Raw genomic sequence first — 22,684 nt, forward strand, 5'->3', positions numbered from 1 at the left:
TCATGGTCAGTGTAGATCAGGGGTCCCAACCTCTTTTGAACCGAGAGCTACTTTTAAAGTTGCCAGTCTGCCGAGATCTACCAGTCCAACTAGAGAGAGGCGTAGCCCTTACTGACAGCCTACTACCAGGTAAATACACACTTGTATAAAACTGACCTTTGTACGATGAATACTTCATAAAATACTGCAGATCCTTTCTCTTACCTCTTTCTAATCTACACACATACAAGTATTTAACTGAAGTTACACAACAGTGTTGTTGATACAGAGTTTATTCACACGTCACAAACTACAGTAATGTTTTCAAGAAACATTGAACAGTGCTGCCACATATGACACAGGAGAAAAAGAAAAGACTCTGAACCCTTTCTTTGCCATTATATACAAATAGTGTTGCTACAAAAGTATAAATTAGTTTGACTAATAAGACAACTCGGATCTGAAGCTACACAGGAATCTGCTGCATTTTAGTAGAGTATAAAAAGAAATGCCTTTTAAAATAGGATGCAAGCAACACTAGTTTCTTAACCTGAATTGATAATAGACTATAATCAATTTAAGTTTGCATTCTTATACCATTTTGTACCATAATTATAATGAATAAGTTCAAACCAACTCAAACTTACAGCTGATTAATAACGGTATCTAACTTGAGTTTTTATTATATCAAAAACCTGTTGAAATGCTTCTGTTATTTTTACTGTCCCCAAAAAGCGCGTCGGCAGCCTCCAGGAATGCTTCTTTCACAACTTCGCCGTCTTTGAAAGACTTCATGTGTTTGGCAAGAACGTGACACGATGAGATGCTATGCTAGCAGCCTTGCTCTCGTTGTTGGGCCTGACACGATAAGATGCTATGGTAGCAGCCTTGCTCTTGTTGTTGGGCCTGACACGATAAGATGCTATGGTAGCAGCCTTGCTCTTGTTGTTGGGCCTGACACGATAAGATGCTATGGTAGCAGCCTTGCTCTTGTTGTTGGGCCTGACACGATAAGATGCTATGGTAGCAGCCTTGCTCTCGTTGTTGGGCCTGACACGATAAGATGCTATGGTAGCAGCCTTGCTCTTGTTGTTGGGCCTGACACGATAAGATGCTATGGTAGCAGCCTTGCTCTCGTTGTTGGGCCTGACACGATAAGATGCTATGGTAGCAGCCTTGCTCTTGTTGTTGGGCCTGACACGATAAGATGCTATGGTAGCAGCCTTGCTCTTGTTGTTGGGCCTGACACGATGAGATGCTCTGGTAGCAGCCTTGCTCTTGTTGTTGGGCCTGACACGATAAGATGCTATGGTAGCAGCCTTGCTCTTGTTGTTGGGCCTGACACGATAAGATGCTATGGTAGCAGCCTTGCTCTTGTTGTTGGGCCTGACACGATAAGATGCTATGGTAGCAGCCTTGCTCTTGTTGTTGGGCCTGACACGATGAGATGCTATGGTAGCAGCCTTGCTCTTGTTGTTGGGCCTGACACGATGAGATGCTATGCTAGCAGCCTTGCTCTTGTTGTTGGGCCTGACACGATGAGATGCTATGCTAGCAGCCTTGCTCTTGTTGTTGGGCCTGACACGATAAGATGCTATGCTAGCAGCCTTGCTCTTGTTGTTGGGCCTGACACGATGAGATGCTATGCTAGCAGCCTTGCTCTTGTTGTTGGGCCTGACACGATAAGATGCTATGGTAGCAGCCTTGCTCTTGTTGTTGGGCCTGACACGATAAGATGCTATGGTAGCAGCCTTGCTCTTGTTGTTGGGCCTGACACGATGAGATGCTATGCTAGCAGCCTTGCTCTTGTTGTTGGGCCTGACACGATGAGATGCTATGCTAGCAGCCTTGCTCTTGTTGTTGGGCCTGACACGATAAGATGCTATGCTAGCAGCCTTGCTCTTGTTGTTGGGCCTGACACGATGAGATGCTATGGTAGCAGCCTTGCTCTTGTTGTTGGGCCTGACACGATAAGATGCTATGGTAGCAGCCTTGCTCTTGTTGTTGGGCCTGACACGATAAGATGCTATGGTAGCAGCCTTGCTCTTGTTGTTGGGCCTGGTGAAGATGGACTGCTGTGCATTGAGCTGTCCTTTCAGGTGCCTCACCTTTTGGGAGTGTAGGGCAGAATTAGGAGGGAATCCCGTCTCGTAGCGTTTGTGCTCTGTTTTGAAATGCCGCTCCTAAATGACCCTTCTTCGATAAAGCCACGCTCGCATTGCAGATGAGAGACGGATGGACTTTTAATTGGAATAGATACAAAAATAATCATCCTCCCACTCGGAGTGAAAATTATATATTTGGGGCTTTTTTGCTTCTGCCATAATTGTGGTCTTGTGTGTGTGCGGACTGTCACTCCTGTTGCCACGGACAACGTCAGCTAACTAGTGCCCACTGTCCACCAGCCACGCCCCGACACATGGGGTCACGCCGGCCAATCACAAAGCTTTGATGCGTTCACGTGCATTATTCTGGCACAGGAAGATTGTGTTATAGGACATTAACGATAAAACAGAATATTGTTGTTCTATTTTTAGACACGTCTCGATCGACTGGGCATCTCCCCCGGTGTAAAGGAGTGCTTTGTGATTACTGTCTTTAAAATGCTTTCTGAATGGAGTTTCCTGTCTGTCTCTCACCTGTCTCTCTCTCACCTGTCTCTTTCTCACCTGTCTCTCTCTCACCTGTCTCTCACCTGTCTGTCTCTCACCTGTCTCTCACCTGTCTGTCTCTCACCTGTCTCTCTCTCACCTGTCTGTCTCTCACCTGTCTGTCTCTCACCTGTCTGTCTCTCACCTGTCTGTCTCTCACCTGTCTGTCTCTCACCTGTCTTCTCCACCTGTCTGTCTCTCACCTGTCTATCTCTCACCTGTCTGTCTCTCACCTGTCTGTCTCTCACCTGTCTGTCTCCACCTGTCTGTCTCCCACCTGTCCTGTCTCTCACCTGTCTGTCTCTCACCTGTCTCTCACCTGTCTGTCTCTCACCTTTCTGTCTGTCTCTCACCTGTCTGTCTCTCACCTGTCTGTCTCTCACCTGTCTGTCTCCACCTGTCTGTCTCTCACCTGTCTATCTCTCACCTGTCTGTCTCTCACCTGTCTGTCTCTCACCTGTCTGTCTCTCACCTGTCTGTCTCTCACCTGTCTGTCTCTCACCTGTCTGTCTCTCACCTGTCTGTCTCTCACCTGTCTGTCTCTCACCTGTCTGTCTCTCACCTGTCTATCTCTCACCTGTCTGTCTCTCACCTGTCTGTCTCTCACCTGTCTGTCTCCACCTGTCTGTCTCCCACCTGTCTGTCTCTCACCTGTCTGTCTCTCACCTGTCTCTCACCTGTCTGTCTCTCACCTTTCTGTCTGTCTCTCACCTGTCTGTCTCTCACCTGTCTGTCTCTCACCTTTCTGTCTGTCTCCACCTGTCTGTCTCTCACCTGTCTGTCTCTCACCTGTCTCTCACCTGTCTGTCTCTCACCTGTCTCTCACCTGTCTGTCTCTCACCTGTCTCTCACCTGTCTGTCTCTCACCTGTCTCTCTTTCTCACCTGTCTGTCTCTCACCTGTCTGTCTCTCACCTGTCTCTCACCTGTCTGTCTCTCACCTGTCTCTCACCTGTCTCTCACCTGTCTGTCTCTCACCTGTCTCTCTTTCTCACCTGTCTGTCTCTCACCTTTCTGTCTGTCTCCACCTGTCTGTCTCTCACCTGTCTGTCTCTCACCTGTCTCTCTCTCACCTGTATCTCTCACCTGTCTGTCTCTCACCTGTCTGTCTCACCTTTCTGTCTGTCTCCACCTCTCTGTCTCTCACCTGTCTGTCTCTCACCTGTCTGTCTCTCACCTGTCTGTCTCTCACCTGTCTCTCACCTGTCTGTCTCTCACCTTTCTGTCTGTCTCCACCTGTCTGTCTCTCACCTGTCTCTCTCTCACCTGTATCTCTCACCTGTCTGTCTCTCACCTGTCTGTCTCTCACCTTTCTGTCTGTCTCCACCTGTCTGTCTCTCACCTGTCTGTCTCTCACCTGTCTCTCACCTGTCTGTCTCTCACCTGTCTGTCTCTCACCTTTCTGTCTGTCTCCACCTGTCTGTCTCTCACCTGTCTCTCACCTGTCTGTCTCTCACCTGTCTCTCACCTGTCTGTCTCTCACCTTTCTGTCTGTCTCTACCTGTCTGTCTCTCACCTGTCTGTCTCTCACCTGTCTCTCTTTCTCACCTGTCTGTCTCTCACCTGTCTGTCTCTCACCTGTCTGTCTCTCACCTGTCTCTCTTTCTCACCTGTCTGTCTCTCACCTGTCTGTTTCTCACCTGTCTGTCTCTCACCTGTCTGTCTCTCACCTGTCTGTCTCTCAGTCTGTGTGGTTACCCTCCCTTTCATGAGAGTTTTGGTCGTCAGCCGATCTCGGAGCAGATCATCAGAGGAGAGTTCACCATGGTGCCGTCCAAGTGGAGACACGTCTCCGCCCAGGGTAACACTACACCACTATATACTACACCACTATATACTATACTACTATATACTACTATCTACTATACTACTATATACTACTATACTACTGCAATACTATACTGCTACTATACTATTCCCACTGCTCCTAGTACCAGGATGGGTTCAATGCAGAGGTCACATGTCACTGTGCGCATGACTGTGACCAATAACGAGGGTTCATCCTCTGATTCTATCTATCTACTGCAATACTATACTACTACACTAATACAATACTATATACTACTGCAATACTATACTACTACACTAATACTATACTACTATACTAATACAATACTATATACTACTGCAATACTATACTACTACACTAATACTATACTATATACTAATACAATACTATATACTACTGCAATACTATACTACTATACTAATACAATACTACTATACTAATACAATACTATATACTACTGCAATACTATACTACTCTACTAATACAATACTATATACTACTGCAATACTATACTACTATACTAATACAATACTACTATACTAATACAATACTATATACTACTGCAATACTATACTACTCTACTAATACAATACTATATACTACTGCAATACTATACTACTACACTAATACAATACTATATACTACTGCAATACTATACTACTACACTAATACTATACTACTATACTAATACAATACTATATACTACTGCAATACTATACTACTACACTAATACTATACTATATACTAATACAATACTATATACTACTGCAATACTATACTACTATACTAATACAATACTACTATACTAATACAATACTATATACTACTGCAATACTATACTACTCTACTAATACAATACTATATACTACTGCAATACTATACTATATACTAATACAATACTATATACTACTGCAATACTATACTACTACACTAATACAATACTACTATACTAATACAATACTATATACTACTGCAATACTATACTAATACTATACTACTATACTAATACTATACTATATACTACTGCAATACTATACTACTCTACTAATACAATACTATATACTACTGCAATACTATACTATATACTAATACAATACTATATACTACTGCAATACTATACTACTACACTAATACTATACTATATACTAATACAATACTATATACTACTGCAATACTATACTACTACACTAATACTATACTATACTAATACAATACTATATACTACTGCAATACTATACTACTATACTAATACAATACTACTCTACTAATACAATACTATATACTACTGCAATACTATACTATATACTAATACAATACTATATACTACTGCAATACTATACTACTACACTAATACAATACTACTATACTAATACAATACTATATACTACTGCAATACTATACTAATACTATACTACTATACTAATACTATACTATATACTACTGCAATACTATACTACTCTACTAATACAATACTATATACTACTGCAATACTATACTATATACTAATACAATACTATATACTACTGCAATACTATACTACTACACTAATACTATACTATATACTAATACAATACTATATACTACTGCAATACTATACTACTACACTAATACTATACTATATACTAATACAATACTATATACTACTGCAATACTATACTACTATACTAATACAATACTACTATACTAATACAATACTATATACTACTGCAATACTATACTATATACTAATACAATACTATATACTACTGCAATACTATACTACTATACTAATACTATACTACTATACTAATACTATACTATATACTACTGCAATACTATACTACTATACTAATACTATACTACTATACTAATACTATACTATATACTACTGCAATACTATACTACTATACTAATACAATACTATATACTACTGCAATACTATACTACTCTACTAATACAATACTACTATACTAATACAATACTATATACTACTGCAATACTATACTACTCTACTAATACAATACTATATACTACTGCAATACTATACTACTCTACTAATACAATACTACTATACTAATACAATACTATATACTACTGCAATACTATACTACTCTACTAATACAATACTATATACTACTGCAATACTATACTACTCTACTAATACAATACTACTATACTAATACAATACTATATACTACTGCAACACTACTATATACTACTACACTAATACAATACTATATACTACTGCAACACTACTATATACTACTACACTAATACAATACTATATACTACTGCAACACTACTATATACTACTATACTAATACTATGTACGACTATATCAATACTAGACAACTGCAATACTACTATATACTACTATACTAATACTATGTACGACTATATCAATACTATATTACTACTACTACTATACCAATACTAGACAACTGCAATACTATACTACTATATTAATACTATACTACTGCAATACTACTATATACTACTATACTAATACTATGTACGACTATATCAATACTAGACTACTGATATATAACCCTTCTGCAATATTACTGCAAAACTAGTGTTGTATTACTGTAAGACATATTACTTACTACTGTTACTTAACGTGTGTGTGTATGTGTTTTTGTGTGTGTTTTTGTGTGTGTGTGTGTGTGTGTGTGTGTGTGTGTGTGTGTGTGTGTGTGTGTGTGTGTGTGTGTGTGTGTGTGTGTGTGTGTGTGTGTGTGTGTGTGTGTGTGTGTGTGTGTGTGTGTGTGTGTGTGTGTGTGTGTGTGTGTGTGTGTGTGTGTGTGTGTGTGTGTGTGTGTGTGTGTGTGTGTGTGTGTGTGTGTGTGTGTGTGTGTGTGTGTGTGTGTGTTGTGTGTGTGTGTGTGTGTGTGTGTGTGTGTGTGTGTGTGTGTGTGTGTGTGTGTGTGCAGCTAAGGACGTGGTGCGCAGGCTGCTGGTGGTGGAGCCCTCTGATAGGCTGTCTATAGAGGGGGCTCTGCAGCACCCCTGGATGCAGGTACACTGCTTCTCTATATCACATATTTATATATAATCAATATTCCCTGGAGCACAAAGCCTTCATTCTGCACTATAATACTTCTGCAGTGCTTCTGACAAACTGTACTACTATATAAAATATACTTGAGTTTTAAAAGTACGCAGAATAGCTTTTGTATCATTATATTATTCAGTTTTTAATCACCAACTAATACATTTAGGAGTTGTTTGTAATTTGTCGAAGTGCATGATGGGAAATGTAGTCTGCAGTGTTGGTGTTTCTGTGCTCAGGATGATGAGATGCTGCGGACGGCTCACACACTGATGTTCCCCCCTGATGCTGCTGCCATGGTAACCACACACACACACACACACACACACACAATGATCACGCCACCAAACACACATTCAAACTAAAGGAACCAGCCTGTTTGGAAAATGAGAGAAGTAGAAAGTACAGGTATTTGGGTTCAACATGTAAGAAGTAGAAAGTACAGGTATTTGTGTTCAACATGTGAGAAGTAGAAAGTACAGGTATTTGTGTTCAACATGTGAGAAGTAGAAAGTACAGGTATTTGGGTTCAACATGTAAGAAGTAGAAAGTACAGGTATTTGGGTTCAACATGTGAGAAGTAGAAAGTACAGGTATTTGAGTTCAACATGTGAGAAGTAGAAAGTACAGGTATTTGAGTTCAACATGTAAGAAGTAGAAAGTACAGGTATTTGTGTTCAACATGTAAGAAGTAGAAAGTACAGGTATTTGTGTTCAACATGTAAGAAGTAGAAAGTACAGGTATTTGTGTTCAACATGTAAGAAGTAGAAAGTACAGGTATTTGTGTTCAACATGTAAGAAGTAGAAAGTACAGGTATTTGTGTTCAACATGTAAGAAGTAGAAAGTAAAGGTATTTGTGTTCAACATGTGAGAAGTAGAAAGTACAGGTATTTGTGTTCAACATGTAAGAAGTAGAAAGTACAGGTATTTGTGTTCAACATGTAAGAAGTAGAAAGTACAGGTATTTGGGTTCAACATGTAAGAAGTAGAAAGTACAGGTATTTGTGTTCAACATGTAAGAAGTAGAAAGTACAGGTATTTGTGTTCAACATGTAAGAAGTAGAAAGTACAGGTATTTGGGTTCAACATGTAAGAAGTAGAAAGTACAGGTATTTGTGTTCAACATGTAAGAAGTAGAAAGTACAGGTATTTGTGTTCAACATGTAAGAAGTAGAAAGTACAGGTATTTGGGTTCAACATGTAAGAAGTAGAAAGTACAGGTATTTGTGTTCAACATGTAAGAAGTAGAAAGTACAGGTATTTGTGTTCAACATGTAAGAAGTAGAAAGTACAGGTATTTGTGTTCAACATGTAAGAAGTAGAAAGTACAGGTATTTGTGTTCAAAGTGTAAGAAGTAGAAAGTACAGGTATTTGTGTTCAAAGTGTAAGAAGTAGAAAGTACAGGTATTTGTGTTCAACATGTAAGAAGTAGAAAGTACAGGTATTTGTGTTCAACATGTAAGAAGTAGAAAGTACAGGTATTTGTGTTCAACATGTAAGAAGTAGAAAGTACAGATATTTGAGTTCAACATGTAAGAAGTAGAAAGTACAGGTATTTGTGTTCAACATGTAAGAAGTAGAAAGTACAGGTATTTGTGTTCAACATGTAAGAAGTAGAAAGTACAGGTATTTGTGTTCAACATGTAAGAAGTAGAAAGTACAGGTATTTGGGTTCAACATGTAAGAAGTAGAAAGTACAGGTATTTGTGTTCAAAGTGTAAGAAGTAGAAAGTACAGGTATTTGAGTTCAACATGTAAGAAGTAGAAAGTACAGGTATTTGTGTTCAACATGTAAGAAGTAGAAAGTACAGGTATTTGAGTTCAACATGTAAGAAGTAGAAAGTACAGGTATTTGAGTTCAACATGTAAGAAGTAGAAAGTACAGGTATTTGGGTTCAACATGTAAGAAGTAGAAAGTACAGGTATTTGGGTTCAACATGTAAGAAGTAGAAAGTACAGGTATTTGGGTTCAACATGTAAGAAGTAGAAAGTACAGGTATTTGTGTTCAACATGTAAGAAGTAGAAAGTACAGGTATTTGGGTTCAACATGTAAGAAGTAGAAAGTACAGGTATTTGAGTTCAACATGTAAGAAGTAGAAAGTACAGGTATTTGAGTTCAACATGTAAGAAGTAGAAAGTACAGGTATTTGTGTTCAACATGTAAGTAGTAGAAAGTACAGGTATTTGGGTTCAACATGTAAGAAGTAGAAAGTACAGGTATTTGTGTTCAACATGTGAGAAGTAGAAAGTACAAGTATTTGTGTTCAACATGTAAGAAGTAGAAAGTACAGGTATTTGTGTTCAAAATGTAAGAAGTAGAAAGTACAAGTATTTGGGTTCAACATGTAAGAAGTAGAAAGTACAGGTATTTGTGTTCAACATGTAAGAAGTAGAAAGTACAGGTATTTGGGTTCAACATGTAAGAAGTAGAAAGTACAGGTATTTGTGTTCAACATGTAAGAAGTAGAAAGTACAGGTATTTGAGTTCAACATGTAAGAAGTAGAAAGTACAGGTATTTGTGTTCAAAATGTAAGAAGTAGAAAGTACAAGTATTTGGGTTCAACATGTAAGAAGTAGAAAGTACAGGTATTTGTGTTCAACATGTAAGAAGTAGAAAGTACAGGTATTTGTGTTCAACATGTAAGAAGTAGAAAGTACAGGTATTTGGGTTCAACATGTAAGAAGTAGAAAGTACAGGTATTTGGGTTCAAAATGTAAGAAGTAGAAAGTACAGGTATTTGTGTTCAACATGTAAGAAGTAGAAAGTACAGGTATTTGAGTTCAACATGTAAGAAGTAGAAAGTACAGGTATTTGTGTTCAAAGTGTAAGAAGTAGAAAGTACAGGTATTTGTGTTCAAAATGTAAGAAGTAGAAAGTACAGGTATTTGAGTTCAACATGTAAGAAGTAGAAAGTACAGGTATTTGTGTTCAACATGTAAGAAGTAGAAAGTACAGGTATTTGAGTTCAACATGTAAGAAGTAGAAAGTACAGGTATTTGGGTTCAACATGTAAGAAGTAGAAAGTACAGGTATTTGTGTTCAACATGTAAGAAGTAGAAAGTACAGGTATTTGAGTTCAACATGTAAGAAGTAGAAAGTACAGGTATTTGTGTTCAACATGTAAGAAGTAGAAAGTACAGGTATTTGTGTTCAACATGTAAGAAGTAGAAAGTACAGGTATTTGGGTTCAACATGTAAGAAGTAGAAAGTACAGGTATTTGAGTTCAACATGTAAGAAGTAGAAAGTACAGGTATTTGTGTTCAAAGTGTAAGAAGTTGAAAGTACAGGTATTTGTGTTCAAAATGTAAGAAGTAGAAAGTACAGGTATTTGTGTTCAACATGTAAGAAGTAGAAAGTACAGGTATTTGAGTTCAACATGTAAGAAGTAGAAAGTACAGGTATTTGTGTTCAACATGTAAGAAGTAGAAAGTACAGGTATTTGAGTTCAACATGTAAGAAGTAGAAAGTACAGGTATTTGGGTTCAACATGTAAGAAGTAGAAAGTACAGGTATTTGTGTTCAACATGTAAGAAGTAGAAAGTACAGGTATTTGAGTTCAACATGTAAGAAGTAGAAAGTACAGGTATTTGTGTTCAACATGTAAGAAGTAGAAAGTACAGGTATTTGTGTTCAACATGTAAGAAGTAGAAAGTACAGGTATTTGGGTTCAACATGTAAGAAGTAGAAAGTACAGGTATTTGAGTTCAACATGTAAGAAGTAGAAAGTACAGGTATTTGTGTTCAAAGTGTAAGAAGTAGAAAGTACAGGTATTTGTGTTCAAAATGTAAGAAGTAGAAAGTACAGGTATTTGAGTTCAACATGTAAGAAGTAGAAAGTACAGGTATTTGTGTTCAACATGTAAGAAGTAGAAAGTACAGGTATTTGAGTTCAACATGTAAGAAGTAGAAAGTACAGGTATTTGTGTTCAACATGTAAGAAGTAGAAAGTACAGGTATTTGAGTTCAACATGTAAGAAGTAGAAAGTACAGGTATTTGTGTTCAACATGTAAGAAGTAGAAAGTACAGGTATTTGTGTTCAACATGTAAGAAGTAGAAAGTACAGGTATTTGAGTTCAACATGTAAGAAGTAGAAAGTACAGGTATTTGGGTTCAACATGTAAGAAGTAGAAAGTACAGGTATTTGTGTTCAACATGTAAGAAGTAGAAAGTACAGGTATTTGTGTTCAACATGTAAGAAGTAGAAAGTACAGGTATTTGAGTTCAACATGTAAGAAGTAGAAAGTACAGGTATTTGTGTTCAACATGTAAGAAGTAGAAAGTACAGGTATTTGTGTTCAACATGTAAGAAGTAGAAAGTACAGGTATTTGAGTTCAACATGTAAGAAGTAGAAAGTACAGGTATTTGTGTTCAAAATGTAAGAAGTCAAAATAAAAAGTCGTCAGAAAGATAATAGTAGTGGAGTAAAGTACTGATACCAGAAACTTGTCTGCACACACACATTATAAACCTGCCCCCCCCCCCCCCCCCCCCACCCCCAGGAGGCGGAGTCAGCCCCCGGCAGGAAGCGACGGCGTGAAGAAGACGAAGAGGAAGTTCCTTCAGGAAAAAGGAGCCAAGCCCCGCCCCCTGCAGAGGTCCAAGCCCCGCCCCCTGCAGAGGTCCAAGCCCCGCCCCCTGCAGAGGACCAAGCCCCGCCCCCTGCAGAGGACCAAGCCCCGCCCCCTGCAGAGGTCCAAGCCCCGCCCCCTGCAGAGGACCAACTGTAAATAAAGTTATATTAAGTTTTGTAATAAAAATGTTCCTATTTTTCACTGTTTCTGCCTCCATTGGATTTTCAGGTTTAAAATCAAATGTTGTTCTTTTTGAGACAACGAAAAACATTTGCATCACTAAGATATTTTAAATGTCAACAGCCATAAATAAAGAATCAGTTCCTGCTTTTGGTTATAAAGTGTGTAACATCCTCCCTGAACTTCATCTTATCAACAAGTCTGTGTCCAAACCTGCAGGGGAGCTAGCTAACGTTAGCATTTAGCTGTTATCTATAGATTTACTAAAGAACTAAAGAATAAATAACAGCTAACAGATCTGACCGATAGTAACAGCTAATAGAGGCTTCCTAATGACGTCATGGGATTTCGCGTCAGACATCTTGGAGTACCACTCTACTGGCGGGAGCGTTCAAAATTGGCGACAGGACAGGCTGAAGAAGACCCATGCCTATTTCTATCAAGTGCAGACCCAGTTATTTCTATGTGATGTTGAATATGCTGACTTTGTTCTGTGGGTGAATGGAAAGATTCATCTTGAACGCATAACCCCAGATATTGACTTTTGGGAGAAGGTATACCCCAAAGCTCATGAATTCTTTCAGAAGGTCATCCTCCTCGAGTTGAGTGGGCAATTCTTCACCAGAATTTCCAGTGCAACTCCACCAGTCTCCATTACTGCACCAAAAAGGCCTCTGCCTGATACCAGACCCTGCTCTATGTGCCACTCTGACTCAGCCAACCAATACCCAACCACCGATACCCAACCACTGATACCCAACCACCGATACCCAACCACGATACCCAACCACGATACCCAACCACTGATACCCAACCACCGATACCCAACCACGATACCCAACCACGATACCCAACCACGATACCCAACCACTGATACCCAACCACCGATACCCAACACCAACCACCGATACCCAACCACCGATACCCAACCACGATACCCAACCACCGATACCCAACCACCGATACCCAACCACCGATACCCAACCACTGATACCCAACCACGATACCCAACCACTGATACCCAACCACCGATACCCAACACCAACCACCGATACCCAACCACCGATACCCAACCACGATACCCAACCACCGATACCCAACCACCGATACCCAACCACGATACCCAACCACGATACCCAACCACGATACCCAACCACTGATACCCAACCACCGATACCCAACACCAACCACCGATACCCAACCACCGATACCCAACACCAACCACCGATACCCAACCACCGATACCCAACCACGATACCCAACCACGATACCCAACCACCGATACCCAACCACCGATACCCAACCACCGATACCCAACCACGATACCCAACCACCGATACCCAACCACGATACCCAACCACCGATACCCAACCACCGATACCCCACTGATACCCAACCACTGATACCCAACCACGATACCCAACCACGATACCCAACCACTGATACCCAACCACCGATACCCAACACCAACCACCGATACCCAACCACCGATACCCAACCACGATACCCAACCACCGATACCCAACCACCGATACTCAACCACCGATACCCAACCACCGATACCCAACCACCGATACCCAACCACGATACCCAACCACCGATACCCAACCACCGATACCCAACCACCGATACCCCACCGATACCCAACCACCGATACCCAACCACGATACCCAACCACCGATACCCAACCACGATACCCAACCACTGATACCCAACCACCGATACCCAACCACCGATACCCCACTGATACCCAACCACTGATACCCAACCACGATACCCAACCACTGATACCCAACCACCGATACCCAACACCAACCACCGATACCCAACCACCGATACCTAACCACGATACCCAACCACCGATACCCAACCACGATACCCAACCACCGATACCCAACCACTGATACTCAACCACCGATACCCAACCACGATACCCAACCACGATACCCAACCACCGATACCCAACCACGATACCCAACCACCGATACCCAACCACGATACCCAACCACTGATACCCAACCACCGATACCCAACCACCGATACCCCACCGATACCCAACCACCGATACCCAACCACGATACCCAACCACCGATACCCAACCACGATACCCAACCACTGATACCCAACCACCGATACCCAACCACCGATACCCAACCACCGATACCCCACTGATACCCAACCACTGATACCCAACCACTGATACCCAACCACCGATACCCAACCACCGATACCCAACCACCGATACCCCACTGATACCCAACCACTGATACCCAAGTGGTGCCTTTGTCGTGGAGAGGAAAAGCTTCCCATGATAGGATGTGATAACACAAATTGTGAAACTACCTGGTTTCATTTTGAATGTGTTGGGATAACAGTTGCCCCCAAAGGAAGCTGGTATTGTGACAAATGTCATCAGCATGTCCTCTCTCAAAAGAAACAGAAGTACTAATCGATCTGAATGACAGTGTATATATTTATTTGATTGAACATGTTTCTTTTACCTCAAATCTATATAAAGAACATGTAAGTGTAACGATCAAAACAAGTTGTGCACACTAAAATGACACAAAGCATCATTATTTAAACTGACACTGAAAGAGCAAAACCTCAGCTCAAATCTCCCAAACTCTAAACACATGTTCAGCTCTGCACCCAATTTGCAATTCAACTTTCCACTTTTTGAAAAGTGAAAGTATGCCAACAGTATATTTGTGTTTCTGCACATATTTTGAAGACTTGAACAATCTTTGTTTGCAGAATTCTCTATCAAACGCCATAAAAGATGAGTGTGCTTGAGCACGATGGTGTGTAGTTGGTTTTACAAAATGTCTTGTACTATAAATGAGGTGTGTGCCATTTGGTGCAAAAGTTTGGTTTTGGTAAGTGTTTCTGTAGTTCTGGGTGCAGTGCTTCATCCTGCAGTATATATGAGGTGTTTTGCACTTTGTGTTTAGGGTTTTGAGAAAATAAGCCCTGCTTTCAAAAAATGTGTTTTAGCATTGAAAGAAACTGTAATATGGACACAATGTTAATCTATCTCTGTTATGTGAGGTGATCTCTGATCTCAGGAGCATGTACTTGTTTTTCACCCTTTTTCAATGGGTAACTTGGAAACCTGTAATAAATATAATACTTTGCCCTTTCAATTGTTTTTTTCAAAATGTATTTACCCAAGCTTAAATATTCTACCAGTACTATTACAGTGTGCAGTGCAGGTCTGAAACCATCAAGTGATTTGGGATGTGTCCAATCTGACAATAGAAAACTTGAGAGAAAAACATTAATCTTCCATGCCTGGAAACAGCTTAAATAATTGTTCAAACATTCCCCTACACAACCAAACCCCAAATCACTGCTCTGATTATCAAGACATTTAATTGACCAAGTACAACATTGACAATAATGTAATAATAATTACAATACAAACATGTCATATTTTTAAATCTGATATGGGTTGATTGGGGTGTAACAGAATGTAAAGGCTCAATCAACGGGTATTACAGTATCACACTAATTATTCAGGTCGCAGCACACTTCAGCTATTTTATCCATCAATGTAATCCCATCTACATCTTTAGAAAGTAAAAGTCTATAGGAATTGGTCCTCCCAAAATGGTTTATCGCTGCCTTACACATCCTATGACACGCTCAACATGAATTCGCACGTTAGCAATTTTCCTTGTGTCAATAACATCTTTCATTGATAATTGTTTCCGGCCTTTCATGAATGCAGGCACCTTAACCTCAGCACACGTGAAACCCACTGAGTCACTTATATTGAAACCTCGGTCTGCCAAAATCAAATCACCAGGCGAAAAGTTATCTAAGAAGCCACCATTTTCTGTAATATGCTTATCGCTGGACCTGCCACCCCATGCCCTTGAAATGAATGATATAACACCCTGCGGACAGATTCATATCAGAAATGTTATGGTGTTGTGATGTTTGTAGTTTGACCAAGTCTGAGCCCGTGCCATTACCTTTGATGGCCTGTCAATGAAAACTTAAAGCAGTCTATTATAACAGCCACTTTAGTACCAAAATGAGTGCAGAAATCCATAGGCATTGTCAGTTGGAGTTCCTCTCGAGATGGCCACTTCAAAAGGAAACTCATACGTTTGAACATGACGTCGATAATCAAGGTAAACACACGGGATACTGTCAACGTGGATGTGTTGAATTTATAAGCCAGCTCTTGCAGGGGTTGGTTTAATCTTAATTTCATTAGTGTCAGTATAAACTGTTGAAATGTAGACAGTGAACTCTTAGCGTTCACACCAAGCGGCAAACTCAGGGGAAGAGCCGGGACGCCAATACGGAAGTGCCACAAACTGCAGTTCATAAATTGGCCGATAGGCGATGACTGCAGAAAGGAGCAATTTCCATAGACCCCAATGTTAAAATGCCCAATTTCACAGCAGAAAAAAAACGTTTCTAGCCCTGGCTCCAATACATTTTATTATGTATATAGTTAGATTCCACCTTCGTGATTATGAATCTGTGAGTGAATTGTTTTCTAACATGACCCTTTTATTTATATTAGGTCTTAAAGTTTTTGCATAAATTAGGGCGTGGTCACTTTGATGGACAGGTACGTGCCTCACTGTCAGCTAACAGCAATTTGTCCACTCTGCTAGGCTACAACGTTAGTTAGTTGTAGTTACTGTACTTGACCCTTTAGCCGTGTTCGTGGTGATTGTGCCTTTTAGGGAATATTGTTACAAATACCAGACAATTGAAATGTAGTGCTGTGCGCTTGAATGTACTAACAGACCTTCCAAGAAGTCTACTCTCAGCTTTTTTCGGTGAGTAAAATGATAATATTATACATGTTAATCCCGTTAGCAGGTGTTTGTGTGCTTGTTAGCTTAGCTTGTTATGTAGCTTATTATGTAGCTTATTAGCCAGCTAAGGACGTAACCCTTTATACATGTGTATATATATATATACAGTTTAGTTTATGATTCAGCCTTTTATAGTATATGGCTGTGACGCCCATAATGCTAAACGGGAGCAAATGTTAAAAGGGGACCCAATTATCCCAGTGGTGGCCGCCGGAGTCCACGCCGGCCGAAGCTAACAGGGGGCTAGCTCGCTAGCGCGTCCCGGCGGCTCCGTTAGCTTCGGCCGGCGGCGGAGTCCGGCATTATAACTGGAGATCAAGGAATGCAGCGAAACGCAGACTTGGTTCGCCTGCAGCCCGCTGTAGTATTAGCTAAATAAATTATGTTGAACAAGGCTTATTAAGCTGAACATCGCCACAATTGTTCTGCTATGTATCGGTACTTATTTTATTTTATTAACGTGTGAATGACAAGCATTACAAATAACAACAAATAGCTCATTATCTTGCAGATTGTCTCGTTTGATTATGAATGTAACGTTTATATAGTGGAACTACACTGTTTTATCAAAACCAAAGTGCCACGCAGTAACTTGGTATGCATGTATTTCAGCAGGAAATGTGCAACCTAGATGACATTTACCAACACAGACTATATAGAAATATTTGTAAAAGTTGTTCATGCGTTATTAAGTGAATATGGCATTAACCCTCCTGTTGTCTTCGGGTCAAATCTGACCGATTTACTACTTTCATCAATCATAACCTTTTTGTTTTACATTCGATTGCATTAAGGATTTATGATATCCTTCACAGTAGACATTTGAACATATAAAATTGCTGATTGACCTTGTCGTGGTGAGTGGGCTTTAAACTAAGACGGGTCATACTGAATAGTCTGTGCACACATTTTTAACATGTGATCTTTCTTTCATGTAGGACGCTTGAGGGAAGTTGCAACGCCTCGGCCAATGTGATGTCTTCCCCACGTGAAAGAGATTGAAGGCATAATTTATAACTTGAGACAATTTTCCAAAAGTTATGACTTTTATTGGCTTAGGTAGTAATGGATTACATCTAACACGAATCAAGATCGTATAGAAAAAAAGGAAAGTGTAATCCTTAGTTACATAGGAAAAGATGTAATCGGATTAGTTTGACTTTTTTTAATAATAGGGAAACTCAGGATTACAATCTTATTCAAAACCTGAAAAGAGCATATAGTGTTTGTTGTAAAATGATCAGATGTTCTCTCTTCTCTGGAAGCGGTACTGTTCTGTAGGCTAATACTTTAATTGTGAATCAATACACCTACTGCCTGAGTCAGCTTTATGTATATTATACATTTAAGTAAAAAAATCATATTAATATTTCTTCTCTCCTGTGTTTATTTGCATTGCATTTGATATTGAGGTAATCCAAAAGAAAAATAAAGTTATCAGGTTACAGTACTTTTATATCTTGATACTCACATTAAGTTACTGGTTGCGTTTTTGGCAAGTAGCCCTCCCAACCCTGAACATAAGTTATATCATTTTAATTACTGATACATTTGTTGCACATCTTTAATTTATTTTCTAGTGTACTTAAGTCGTACATTTTCAATGTGAAATAGATCGGATTAAATATAGAGTAAAAGCACAATCTTAAATTATACATTTATAATTTTCCTATGCTTATTGTTAATGTAGTGGTGTTATAAACAAAATGTTGTCGTAAAGGAAATTAAGATGTTTTTTATTTGTTGACAAAAGATTTAAAGTTGATGCTCACAACATGTGGGAACATTTATTGAGAAAAATGTTTCTATTGTAAAACAAATAATTATCTGCATACTGAACAATTTAGAAACTCTCTAAAAGGTATTATTTTCTGTGATGTTACGACCCTGTAGGGATTGTGGGTATTGCATTTCATAATTACATTCTATGGTATGCTTATGACATATTTGATGCCAAAATACATGGGATTAGGGGAGACCTTCTTGGTGTTTGCATTGTCACTGATAAATGACAAGGTAGTATTCATTGTCAAGATTTTGTGTTTTTAAACTTGGGACTCTTTTCAGACTGCTACGGCTTGGGAAAAGATTTGAGCCTTAATGTGTAATGTTTTCTGTATTGTATGGTTAGCTTATCCTTTCATTTGATAGTCATATTTGGATGTGATAGCTAACATTTTCAGTAAGCAGTAGACAAAAGAAGTGAAAATATGAATGTGATTTATTTTAAATATTTACAGAATTATTTTAACAAATAAAATAACAAAAAACATAATAACAAATTAAAAAAAAAAGTTTGACAGACAGCCATGCCCAGCATGGGCCTGGAGAGCTACAGAGTCCATTGGGGGGAAGAGGGGGGGGTGGGATGTGGGGAAGAGGAAGAGCAGCCATGTTAACAGTGTTATGGCTACAGATGTAATATCTAACTCAACATTAGCCATGACAGTCTGGGCTTAGCAAGGGCCTTAGAAAACATACTCTAAAGGCCAAATCCAAAAACAGTGATACTGACATTTTAGCAGTTCACAGTCTTTGGAGATGGTCTTTCAGGCAATTGGCTAGTGACTTTAAAAAAATATCATTTCCCCTAGGGGTGAAATGAACTCTATCTCGCAAAAAAAGCCCAGGACTGTCATGTCTAATGTTGGAGTGGTCAACAATGGCACCATTTAGGCTATGAACAAAAGTAGCCATAACACTGTTAACAAACTTCCGGGCCTTGTCAATTTTGACAGGATTTGCACCAGCCCTCCATCGGCACCTCTGGTTGATCTGGGAGAGCATGATCTTCATGCCAGGGTGCCGATGGTGAAGCTGGTGCAGGTCCTCCTTCATCTGATTCACCAAGTGAACACTGGGCACATCCCCCAAGTCGTTGCCGCCACAGTGGATGAGGAGGACATCCGGGGCTGCTCTTCCTCGCAGGGAGTTGGAAAAGAAGGGGAGGAGACCTCTCCAGCGCAGTCCACCCCAACCGAACCAGCAGGCGCGAAGGTCAAGGTTGCTGCCGATGGTCTCTGTAGCTCTCTGGGCTCCACGCCGGACATAGCTGTCCGATTATCCATACAGTCACTATGGGAGGAAAATAAATGAGAGTAACAAATGCTTCAGATAATGAGGAATATCAAATTAAGTATAAAGGGTTGCTCATGTTGTTCCTTTGACAATAACATACAACATAACATATGAAATCACACCTGACGTATATATATATATATATATATATATGTATATAGATATAGTATGTTTGTGTGTAATGTCAACCATCTGAAGTCATGTAAAGTAAGCCAGGACCATCAACTTACAGGTTGTGGAGGAGGTTGCCATCTTTTTTTCTTAATGCTGAAAGAAATAAAAATGGTTTAATCAATATAAAAGCGCCTTTCTTTTTCTACAGTCATATTTAATTTATACTCTCACAGCGCTGTTGAAACAGTAACGTTGGATTAAATGTATATACAATTGATGGTCAAAAAGTATAAATATGCAAATTTTGCATTTGTTAGCCCATGCATATTACACTGTTTATATTTGAATCATGGACAAGCGTTTTTAAACTTGTATAGTGTAATATCAAGAACAGTTAAATCATAGGGAAAAGCTTTGTTTAATTCACAATACGCTAATTCCTTTACATACTGTATAGGCCACAGTTTATGGTAGGGCTGTGCGATTATGGCAAAAATCATAATCACGATTATTTTGGTCAATAATTGATATCACGATTATTAAATACGATTATTCATTGACTTTGAAAACATCCATTTATTGAACTTTTAAATACAAATAATAATTTGAACAGTATCTTTTTAACTGTTGATTTCCCTGAGCGTATAATTCAACTGAAAAACCAATACAAAAATAAATAAAATAAATGATACATTTATATCTACATTTAAATAAATAATATCAAAATAATAAATACCAATAAACAAGATCAACAAATATTTTGGAGCGCACTTCAACAAGCTACTAAACATATATAAATATGATAAATACAAATACATTTGATCAAATATGTTGCAGTGCACTGTCACAACCTAGCAAAGCAAAATAATCGTTTTTTTCGATTATGTTGTTTTCGTAATTGTGGCAGGCCAAAATCGTAATTGCGATTAAAATACGATTAATTGCACAGCCCTAGTTTATGGCTAATTCCATAGGCTAATTCACGCAACACTGGCCATATCTCTGCTAGTTTACAAAGTTGTTACAAATGACATTTATATTTGAAAAACGGTGAAGCACTTAAAAAACAATTGTATAGTGTAGGTTCAAGAACATTTAAATCAAAAGGACAAGTTTTGTAAAGTTACAGGGGATCTTACCTTCAGAACGCCGGGAACGAGGAGCAGTGACCGCAAGCTGGGTTGTTAGCTTAATACTGTGAGCATGTTAGCTTAGCTTCTTAGCCTGAGCTAGGTCTGGAACTTGACGGCCGTTGGCAGAAGGTCCCGCCCTGTCCCGCCTCGTCTCCGCCACGGCTCCGCCTCTTTGCCCTTATTTGGATCAGGATGTAGCAGGCGGGAGTTAGACTCTGACGCCACTGTCGAGCCGTTAGTGGCCGACTCCGCCTACTAAGGGCTTCTCGGCAACTCTGCAGAATCCTATGGGTGACGTCACGGACCCTACGTCCATTTATATATACAGTCTATGGTTCACACTGATGTGCAGTTCCACAAGATTGTATACCATCATTAGAATAGCAAAAGTAGGAAGTCCCGTGTAGAACCGCACACGGTCATCATCGCCCTTAAATGTACTCTCTGAAATGGTGGACTTTACAAGCTTTTCTTTTAAGTTAACATTTTCTGTTGTTACATTATTAATTTCAAATGACATTTTGTCAATCATTTCACCAGGCAAATCAGTCTGAGTTGCAGTGCCAGAGTCTCTGGTTCAATCAGTCCTTCTTCTTCCCCAGTGGCTTCGAGGACTGGTGTGGGCTCTTCTGGAGATGGTATATCAGATACCATGCTGTAGAGATCAAGTCGTGCGATGGATGACCTTTTTCTGGCGCGTTTATACCTGGCATGTGTAGCAGGGGAAGGTGCTGTCATTTTCTCGTGGCCCAATTTGACAGACGTGCCCAGTCAGGATGATTTTTGTCAAAAAGTGCCACTGGTTTACCTGCAAATAAATCAGATTGCAGGTCAGTTATATCCTGGGTGAACTGTTAATTAATACAAATTTGACCTCTTTTGACAGGCGAAGTCAGACTTTAGATATATTTAAAATGCTGGTGTCAAGACATAGGAACATGACAAATAATTGAGGAAACCAAAAGCCTCTGAAAAGGTGCCAGGGACTGTACAGCCTTTACTGTTTACATATAATCAAATGGCCAGTAGGGGGAGGAATTACTTTAAATTACAAACGAAGCACTGCAGGGGACTGACAGACTGGTGTGAAGATGACCTGAGCCAAGGGATGACTTTACTTTGTAGATACTCCACAATCTGATATGTCGATCGATGACACAGACTCCAGGATTCCTATTTCCTTGTTAAGATACATGTCTTAGACGTCTTAGACAATCATGACATATAAACTAGCTATGGGTAAAACGTGTGGTCGTTATACCATTGTTATCATGAACTAAAAATAAATAGGGAAATAGTATCTGGT

General features: G+C 39.6%; 1 protein-coding gene and 1 long non-coding RNA gene across 2 annotated transcripts in view; one reads left to right on the plus strand and one right to left on the minus strand.

Moving 5' to 3' along the window:
- chek2 (checkpoint kinase 2) overlaps positions 1 to 12,228 on the plus strand; it is a 37,132-nt gene extending 24,904 nt beyond the window's left edge. The window contains exons 13-16 of the mRNA XM_034113488.1: positions 4,315 to 4,430; positions 7,331 to 7,416; positions 7,689 to 7,748; positions 11,958 to 12,228. Coding sequence (XP_033969379.1) covers positions 4,315 to 4,430; positions 7,331 to 7,416; positions 7,689 to 7,748; positions 11,958 to 12,185 — 490 coding nt within the window. The 3' untranslated portion in view covers positions 12,186 to 12,228. The remainder of the gene's footprint in view (positions 1 to 4,314; positions 4,431 to 7,330; positions 7,417 to 7,688; positions 7,749 to 11,957) is intronic.
- Positions 12,229 to 19,311: 7,083 nt separating this feature from the next.
- Positions 19,312 to 21,607, minus strand: LOC117469113. Its single transcript, XR_004554550.1, has 3 exons — positions 21,385 to 21,607; positions 20,362 to 20,398; positions 19,312 to 20,128 (listed from the first exon to the last, which is right to left on the minus strand). It is a non-coding gene; the product is annotated as an uncharacterized LOC117469113 (long non-coding RNA).
- Positions 21,608 to 22,684: the final 1,077 nt, after the last annotated feature.

This window comes from Trematomus bernacchii, unplaced genomic scaffold, assembly GCF_902827165.1.
Source record: "Trematomus bernacchii unplaced genomic scaffold, fTreBer1.1, whole genome shotgun sequence".
NCBI lineage: Eukaryota > Metazoa > Chordata > Actinopteri > Perciformes > Nototheniidae > Trematomus > Trematomus bernacchii.